At 44.9% G+C, this 9149-nt stretch overlaps 1 protein-coding gene across 2 annotated transcripts; it reads left to right on the top strand.

Annotated features, from left to right (window-relative positions):
• Nucleotides 1-396: 396 nt before the first annotated feature.
• CIAPIN1 (cytokine induced apoptosis inhibitor 1) lies at nt 397-9060 on the top strand. Of its 2 annotated transcripts, none has more exons than XM_028739303.2 (9): nt 397-549; nt 2629-2804; nt 3409-3561; nt 4545-4621; nt 5015-5177; nt 5925-5998; nt 6215-6330; nt 7332-7398; nt 8380-9060. In XM_028739303.2, exons 2-9 carry the CDS (start codon nt 2648-2650, stop codon nt 8488-8490), a joined length of 918 nt encoding a protein of 305 aa, XP_028595136.2. In that variant the 5' UTR covers nt 397-549; nt 2629-2647; the 3' UTR covers nt 8491-9060. The 2 variants fall into 2 exon arrangements, with proteins under 2 accessions (XP_028595136.2, XP_028595135.2); XM_028739302.2 differs by lacking the exon at nt 397-549 and adding an exon at nt 854-933.
• The last annotated feature ends 89 nt before the right edge of the window (nt 9061-9149 follow it).

The raw sequence follows: 9149 nt of genomic DNA, 5'->3' as shown, positions 1-9149 counted from the left end.
ACAGATCATCGCTTTGAGAGGCTTTTTATTTTTACAATCAAGCGGCGTATAAATTTATGAAGTAAATAAATATGCCTAGGAATAGTGTGGCACCACAATGCTCCCTTAGAACGCAAGGAGCTACCTGTTACCCCCCCCCCCCGATAATTGTGGGATTCCAGCTCCCAGATCACCCAGCCCAATCAATGGCCAGGGGCGATTAAAAAAACACCCCGCACTCATGACTCAGAGAATCACGGACAATGGCGGCTTTTTGAAAAGTCAGACTTGTGTTCCTCTTCCATTCCCCGCCCCCCTCTTCTATCTCTATGTTTCACAAATGTCCGCCCCTTGGCCGCCATCTTTGCAACGGGCAAAAAGGCGTCAGGAGCCGCTCTTTAATTGCTCACCGCCATCTTTGCAAAGGGCAGCTGGAGTGGGGGGCGGGCTTAGCTAAGGGCTGATCGAGAGCTCGTGACGAGTCGGGAAAGGTCCGTCCCGAGCGGCTGGAAAGAGGAGGCGGCCGCTGCTGCTGAGCTCGCGGCTCCGGGAAGGAAAGCGGGAAAGGCGGTACGTAACGAGACGCGGGCGGGGAGGGGCACGTTCTCTTCCCCTTCTGCGCTTGAAATGGGCGAGGGTCTTCCTCACTGCCCTTGGGTCGCCTCTAGACCTTTGCCTAACGGAAGGCGGGGGTGGTCGTCGTCCGTCCCCCCGGCCCACACAGACGCACACGCGAATTGCCCCGAGGCCGCCCATCTCCCCGGCACCTGGGCGGCTCGTGACGTCACTTCGGCCCTGTTTGGTGGAGAAGCCGGGGGGGCCTTGAAGGAGCTCGAGGTGCCATGTACATGGTTCTCTCCCCCCCCCCCCATTTAAAACCCCACAACAACCCTGTGAAGTAGGCCAAGCTGAGAGACTGGCCGTGCCAAGGTCACCCCGTGAGCCTGTTGCAGGGCCTGAATTTGGGTCATTCAGCTTCTAGTCCAGCCTTTGCCAAGCTGGCCCCCTTCCAGGTGTTCTGTACTCCTGCTGAGGCTGATGGGTGTTATAGCCCCACATGCCTGGAAGGGGCCAGGTTGGCGGACTGCTCCAATACTTTTATCAGCTGTGCTGCTCTTCAGTCGCTGCCACCTCCTCACTAAGTAACTTCTTTATCCCCTTCCTCTTTGGTTCACCAGAGAGCGTCCTTCAGTTTCTTCTTGGGATTATATCTTTTCCCTCCTGCCTACCTAGTCATTGAATTTAATTGCAGCCTTGCTCACCATAATAATTGTTGCTTAGCCCAAAGCATACTCAGGTTCAGGCGCCAGGCTACAAAGTTCTTGCGATGGCCAGCTGGAATGCAGCCATTTGAGGAAAAGGAACCCAAAGTTGCTGGTCTTTCAGCAGAGGTGATAGAGAAACCTCACAAAGGTGGTCTTTCTGCAGCAGCAATGGAGAGGCCCTACAGTCGCAGCCCTCCCTTGATAGAACTGCAGAGGGTAGGTGATAGCTGAGGGAGGAACCTCATGGAGAGGCCCCGCAGGTCTTTTTGAAAAAAGGCATCACCTTCCCAGTTTGCATAAAAGTCTCTTGCTTTTCGAGTTGAGTAGCTTAGTTTCCGTGTGGTAAGGATGCTTCGTTTGAAGCTGGCCACAGCTGAAGGTGCAGAAAGTGAGCAAAAGGTCTTGAGATGGATCTTTAGAGCGATGTGTATGATTGAACTCTTTACCAGGCCCAATTACTTTCAGCAAAAAGGGGAGAACCTTGGTGGAAATGGAAGACCCTGATCAGTTGATGTGCAGACATGGTCTCACTACTTGCTACCCACTGATTCTAGACTTCTTATTACTCTATTTTCATTGGTTACTTAAGATCTGCTTATCTGTAGTCAAAACAAAATTAAAAAATTCCTTCTGATAGCACCTTAGAGACCAACCAAGTTTGTTATTGGTATGAGCTTTCGTGTACACGCACATGTTTTGAAACTCTTATCTGTACCATTTGGGGGAAAGTAGTGCCTTCTACAGATCCGTGGTTCAAATGTGTGCAGATGAGATAAGAATAAAGAAATGGCCTGGGTCCAGTATATCTGAAGTAGTGTCTCCACTCCCATCGTTCTACCCGGACACTGAGGTCCCGCACTGAGGACCTTCTGGCAGTTCCCTCACTGCAAGAAGCCAAGTTACAGGAAACCAGGCAGAGGGCCTTCTCGGTAGTGGCACCCACCCACCAGATGTCAAAGAGAACAACTACTACCAGACTTTTAGAAGACATCTGAAGGCAGCCCTGTTTAGGGAAGCTTTTAATGTTTGATGCATTACTGTATTTTAATATTTTGTTGGAAGCTGCCCAGAGTGGCTGGGGAAGCCCAGCCAGGTGTGGGGGGTATAAATAAATTATTATTATTATTATACCCCTGTGTTTTCTAGATCTTGGTAACAGTACTGTAACTGAAAATAAAAGCAAAGTCCCCTAAACTGAAACCATCTTTTTAAAGGAATCATACCATTTGGGGAAACTGGCTGACATGTTCTCTTTAGAGCAATACTGTCAATATTAACAACCAGGAAACCTCCAGAAATTCCTGTTGATTTAAGTCTCTGTTCTTTGACGCTTAATGTATTGCACTTTGTCAACAGTTTTTTGTTTGTTTGTTTGTTTCTTCAGGTTCTGCATTGTTTCAGACATGGCAGCTCATGGGATCTCCATGGGCCAGCAAGTGGCAGTGATTTGGGATATGCACTCTCCTGCTGAAGCGCTGCAAAGTTTTGTGCAGAACATCCAGGCTGCTGTTGGAGTTGAGGGTCATGTATCTGTAGAAAATATCAACCAGCTGCTCCAATGTAAGTGTTGAATAAGTATTCATTGCTGTGTTTGGTTTTAAGGTCTCATCGTAGCACTGAACCAATACATGTTGGACATCATAGAGTGTTGTGTGTAGAGAAGGAAACAGCACTGAGCTCCTTGTTAAGTCACTAACAGCCTGAGAAAAGCCCTTGCTGCTCTTGTGCCATGGCGAAGTTGCCAAACAGGGATGGGGCAGTGACTGCTGTCTCTTTGCCTGTCTGTCAGGCTGCTTGTGACACACAGCAATGACATCCTGTACAACATGGGAAGATTTTGTGGCCATGCAAAGGATGTTATACTTTTTTTAGTGTACCTGGGTTTTTGCCATACAGTATGTGAATTGCCTAAGTGGCCTGATTCTGACTGCAGCACGCAGAGGCAAGGAGACAGCCAGAATAACACATTGCAGCCTTGTGTGCAGCAATCTCAAGAAATCTAGAAGTTCTGTTCAGTGACTGACTCAGTAAGAGTTTTCCAAGATTACCACTTAAAATGGCTTTGAAAAAATACTGCTGAGGTCATGGTGTAAAACCCCATCAGTTATGACGGCATGCATATGTATGTAGAGGGATAATGTGTGCTCTTCTTTTAACTCTTCAGCATCCCATAAGGAATCCAGTTTTGATGTGGTTCTGTCAGGCCTGTTACCTGGCAGCTTGACTGTGCATAGTGCAGAAGTGTTGGCTGAAATAGCTCGGATAGTCAAGCCAGGGGGCCGTGTCCTTCTGAAGGAAGTAGTGACGACAGAAACAGGTAAGGGGGTACCTTTTCTCTTACCTCTGGACCGTGGGTGTCAAACATTAATTTGACTGATGGGGCTCTGTTGAGTTTATTTTTATTTTTGTTCATTTTTTCTTTTAACTTTTTATTTGGAAATGCTTTTTATTGGTTTTTGTGAATACATATTAATAACAAAATTTATATAATCTTTATATAATCAATCCATGAGATTCTCTGAAACTCGTGACTTCCCCCCATCCCTAACATGGGTCCTAATAACAATTTTTTTTACCAATCTACATAATATATTCTCCATATTTTTCATTACTATAAGTTATGCATAAACCTCATTGCTTTACAAGTGATTCTTAATGTCCAGCTAATGTTTTAATTTGCTTACAATGTTCTCTTAGGTAAATTATTAATTTTCCCCATTCTTTTTTAAAGTCCTTATCCTCTTGATTCCTGAGTCTCCTGGTTAGTTTTGCCCGCGGCTTCGTTGAATTTAAGCTGCCATAGTTTAGAGCTTGTCTACACCTGAGCATGTCAGATGGTCACGGCAGAGTTGATTTAACCAGATGTTGATACAGCATCTGTAACTGAATATTACTGGGTATCAGTGGAAGCACTGCTGGAAGTTGTGCGTTCTTGAGTTAAGTTATACCACGTTCAAGCCGGGCCAATATTCCTGCTTGTGGTGCGAGAGAACAAGATATTTAAACAAGTTAATTCAGTGATTGACCTAATAATCACTTCCTTATGCTAATTAAGATCAGCTAGAGGGCTTTAGGGATTCAGTTACTGGGAGATTGCTAGAAATAGCCCATTTATATTAGTGAGGGCCAGAGCCCACTATATTTCCTAATTAATTGAATTGATGTCTGGCAGTTCCTAAAGTGATTCAGGAAATGCAAAGAATGAGGCCTGTGGGACACTCTTCTGTGGGACAGTCATACTTTGAGCACTGCACATAGTTGATTATGGATGCTGTTTCCTCCTTGTCCTACACCTCCCAGGTAACAACAATGGGCTCAAGACAATCCCCAAGCTACCTGCAGCTTTGACACTCTCAGGGCTGGTGGAAATAAAGGAGGTACGTATGTGGATATTGAGACTTCTATAGATCATTTATTCCAGAAAACCTAACTATGCACAATATATTTGGAGACAAGAAAGCTTTGGGTTTCCCTAGGGAGCAAGAAAAAGTAGCCTTGAAAATGATTGCTTTGGGTGGCATTCACTGCTAGTCCTACTCAGAGTATACATAGTAAAATCAATGGGCATGGCTAACTAAGGGTCATTAATTTCAGTGGGTCTATACTTAAGAAGCACTTAGTTGAATACTACCATTAGGTTTCTTTGGATGAGGTTTCTACAAAGGGGAAACATATTGTGTGGGTATCATGGTGCTAATGTGCCATTTCTTCTGGGTACTCTGGGATGGATTTGACACCAGGCTAATACTTTGCTTTATCTTGTTTTTTAGTTACAGAAAGAGCCCTTAAACTCTGAACAAATCCAATCTCTTCAGGAACGTCTGGGGTTCCAGTGCAATGAAATTTATTCTGTTCAGATGGAAGGCAAGAAACCCAACTTTGAAGTGGGATCTTCAAGTCAACTCAAAATTTCTTTTGTCAAGAAAGAGAGAGGTGAATAGGGATCTCTCCTCTTCACAGCGTAATCTTAGGAAATACATTCACTTGTCCATAGAATGTGAATTCACTCTGTTCTTTAGAAGTCAATATAATAACCAAGGTGGTTACTGACACATGGTCTTTGAAAGCAATGCTCTTTACCCTCTACCTTATAAACGTAGTGTCTGTTGGTAGCCTTCATTTCAGCCTCCAAAGCAAATTGCTAAACTAATGATGAACATGTTCACATTGCTTTATATTAGGGTGTGGAATCTACATTCCATTGGCCAGAGTGGTTTGTGGCTTAATTTCAGCCAGCCTTCTAGGTCTCTTGCCCATCATTTGTTCAGTGGGGAGCAATTAAGGGAAAAACGAGCCTTTATGTTGAGCACCCCCTTTCTCTGTAAGAGGATCTGCAAGAAAATCAAAGCAGAAAGTACAATATCTCAGCTGTGGCAGCCCTATTCTATCATGACAGCGTCTCACAGAACTTCACAGAGTGATGTGCTTCAGAGCACAGTATAATGTGTTTTCATTGTCATGCCACCACGTTAGAGGGCCACGTAAAGATTTTATATCTATATTGGGAGCAGACCTTATGTTGGATGCATTATAATAGATTTTCCATAGTTAGATCTGAAAATATGCTGAGGTGCTCTCTAACAAGGTTTGAGCTAAAAGTTCCCAAGAATGGATTAGACAAAATATGTGCTATGACCCCAGTGTTGTTCTGTTCTCTATAATTCCTTATTCTGTTCTTAGAAAAGCCAGCTGTGGATCCCATGGCTGCAAAGCTCTGGACTCTTTCTGCCAATGATATGGATGATGAGGATGCAGTGAGTATGAAAATCACCTAATGCAAGCAAAGGAATGCCCTTATTTTATACATTTCTCTGTGTTCTGATGGCTATGCCAGTGCCACATTATTTCTGCTGTTTTGTTCTGAGATAGCACACCTGGAACAAACATCCCAAAATGGGGACTGTCTTAATGGGGAGGGAAACATCTTAGTTTCATATGGATCATGGTCGTCGTCTTCTTCTTCTTTCCAGGATCTTCTGGATTCAGACGAGCTTTTGGACCCTGAGGATTTGAAAAAGCCAGATCCAGCTTCCCTTAAAGCCCCTTCCTGTAAGGACTCTGGAAAGAAGAAAGCATGTAAGAACTGGTGAGTACTGAAATACAGTGGTACCTCGGTTTTCGAACATAATCTGTTCTGGAAGACAGTTCGAGTTCTGAAACGTTCGAAAACCGAAACCTCAATAGCCCACAGCTATGCCTCCGGATCTTTCACGCAGCAGAAGCCGCATAACATGTTCGACTTCCGAGGCTTGTTCGAAAACCGAGGTACCACCGTACATGGACATTCTGGCCCTAAGATGAATTTGATTCCATGGTCTTAGGCCCAGCAGCTTGTTACTCTCAAGAGAAGTGACTTTTTTGTGACATGAACAAATGTTTGTGACGCTGCAAACAAGCTGCTCGAATTGCATGTGGGTTTTTTCAGGTTTAGATGTTCTTCTTTTTGTTTTGTTTTTATAAAATTTGCTTTGTATTAACTAGTAGGGATGTTTTATTTATTTATTATGTTTACAAACTTTCTGAACTTTATTGCTTGAGATCAGTTATGCAACTCGTGCATCTGAAATAAGATAGTGGGGTGGGGGGTGGAATCAGCAAAATATAGCCTTGGGGGAAATCTAGGTAAAAAAATGAAGAGAGTGAACTGCAAGCTTATGTACATCAACTTGGAAATGAATCCACATGGAAACCAGGACTTCCAAATAACGGTACATAAGGTCAGTTTGTTGGAAATGTAGTTTCTCCTAAGTTTGAAACCTAGGCCAGGAGCTGGAATTCTTCAACTAAATTTATTTTATTGAATTTATATACAGCCCTATGCCCGGAGGTCCCTAAATAAAAGGGAAGATCTTGGAATTTGCATTTCTCAGTGTTCTGTCCTGTTTGTAGCAGTTGAGATACTCTCTGCTGCACAGCACCTCTGTGATCAGATTGGAGAGAAATAAGAATGAGCATGTCTGGAGAGCTATACAGACACTCTAAGGAAGAATAAGCCACCCACTGCCTGCTTGCAAACTGTTATATAATGATTTCTTTGTTAAATAAATAGATTTATATGTAGATTTATAAAGCCTCTCCCTTCTGCAGTACTTGTGGTCTTGCTGAAGAGCTAGAGCAGAAGAACAACATACAGCCCAAATCCGCATGTGGCAATGTAAGGATGTACATTTACTTGCTAATCAAAACACTGGATTTATATCTAGGTCAGGAGTGGGGAACCTTCTCACTCTGCTGTGCTGGATCCTTTGGTCCCCCATCATGGCAGCCCCTTTTCATCCTGGCAGGCTGCCCTCCTCCCAGTCACTTGACAGTCAGCATGGTCAGCTTGGATCGGCTAGATTCCCTGACTGCCAGCTCCAGACTGTAGCTGATCTTAGTGGGGCTTGAAGCCACTGCAAGTCAGCTGGTTGCTGCTGTATTCGAGACCCGCATTCAGCAGAGATCAGCTACACTCCGGAGCACCCACATGTGCTTTCCTCCATTTGCAAATGCAGAGCAAAGCACGGTGATTTCTGATTGCGGGGAGGTCCGCGAAGCCTGGACGCGCTGATCTCAGCGCGCGCAGGCTTCGGCATGCCGGCAACTCTCCGCAAGCAGCGGGAGCCCAGCGCTGGGCTCCCGCTGCTTGCAGAGAGGTGTGCGAAGCCTGGAGAGCGTGAGGGGTTGGTGCGCACCGACCCCTCTCACTCTCCAGGCTTCAGCGAAAGCCTGCATTCGCACCATAGGACGCACAGACATTTCCCCTTCATTTTTGGAGGGGAAAAAGTGTGTCCTATGGTGCGAAAAATACGGTAACTTCTATCTTGCCTGTTCCCCAAGCCGTGTGGACTGCTCCCTAAATAGCCTTTGGTTCAGATTTGTTCAACTGCTATGGTTGAGGTGGAATGAGAATTATCCTGGAGGATTATATGCAGCCACTAAAATATTTTTTCCACTTGGGGGTGGGGAGAATGTGGTGCATTGAGCCTCAATACTGACTGACTTTGTCTCGTTAAGGCCAATTCTTCCCCTCGCCCCTTGAGACAAACTTTGAAGTCATATTTAATGCAAGCCCCTTCCCACTTGGAAAATGAACAGGAACTGTGAAATGTTCCCCTTTGGCAGGACACTGACTTGGCCTCTCTTCTCCCTGCAGTGTTACCTGGGGGATGCATTCCGCTGTTCCAGCTGCCCTTACCGTGGCTTGCCAGCCTTCAAACCTGGCGAGAAGATCCTGCTGAATGAGAATAACCTTCATGATGCCTAAGAGAGGGACAGAATCAAGCCTCCTTGTGGGGCACATACACAGCTGTTCTTTGCCTTTTTAGGCTGTGCATTGTTTTGCTGCCATAACTCTCACTCTGGGAAGGTCTCTAATAAAGGGAAAGGGACTTTAGTGGGATCAAGGAAGACAAGCAGATGGGCTGCTGTAAGCTAATGGGAAAGGCCTGCATTCTAGGCTCATCTCTAGCTGACCTAATACTTGTTCCTTGGTGTCCTGTTCATGAACATAGATTAGTGGACATTGTGGTTTAAAAAAAACGAGTATGATTTAACATCGAGGCACTGGCCCTCCTAACATGCTCTATAGGCAAAATGGCTATACTGGCAATTGTCTTCACATTATCCTGGGAATTCTGAAGCAGCTTCAAGTGCTGGCTTGTCTTACCAAGAACCCTTTTACTTATATTTTTTGTGGCCAAACGCAGCACCACAAATTACATTTTGGGGATGGGAGGAGAGGGATTGATTGTGAAATCCCAGTTGCACAGTTATGTGTTCCAGGTTTTTGTGCAACTGAAATGTATGAGGTTCTGAAATTAAACCTGTGAAACTAGCTATCTCATTTCTTCGGTTCTTCTGGTATCTCATTGCCAAGAAAACTTCTCTATTGTGGGTGTTGGAGGACTCAGGGAGAGGGAGATG

The sequence above is a fragment of the Podarcis muralis genome, chromosome 7 (assembly GCF_964188315.1).
Source record: "Podarcis muralis chromosome 7, rPodMur119.hap1.1, whole genome shotgun sequence".
Lineage (NCBI taxonomy): Eukaryota > Metazoa > Chordata > Lepidosauria > Squamata > Lacertidae > Podarcis > Podarcis muralis.
This window is presented reverse-complemented; position numbering and strand designations above follow the sequence as displayed.

What these genes read in the sequence shown, in the direction of transcription:
- CIAPIN1 (XM_028739303.2), top strand. Translation starts at nt 2,648, where the DNA reads ATGGCAGCTCATGGGATCTCCATGGGCCAGCAAGTGGCAGTGATTTGG. An exon ending in AAGAAAGCATGTAAGAACTG is followed by an intron (nt 6,331 to 7,331) that starts GTGAGTACTGAA and finishes TCCCTTCTGCAG; the next exon opens with TACTTGTGGTCTTGCTGAAG. An exon ending in CCAAATCCGCATGTGGCAAT is followed by an intron (nt 7,399 to 8,379) that starts GTAAGGATGTAC and finishes TTCTCCCTGCAG; the next exon opens with TGTTACCTGGGGGATGCATT.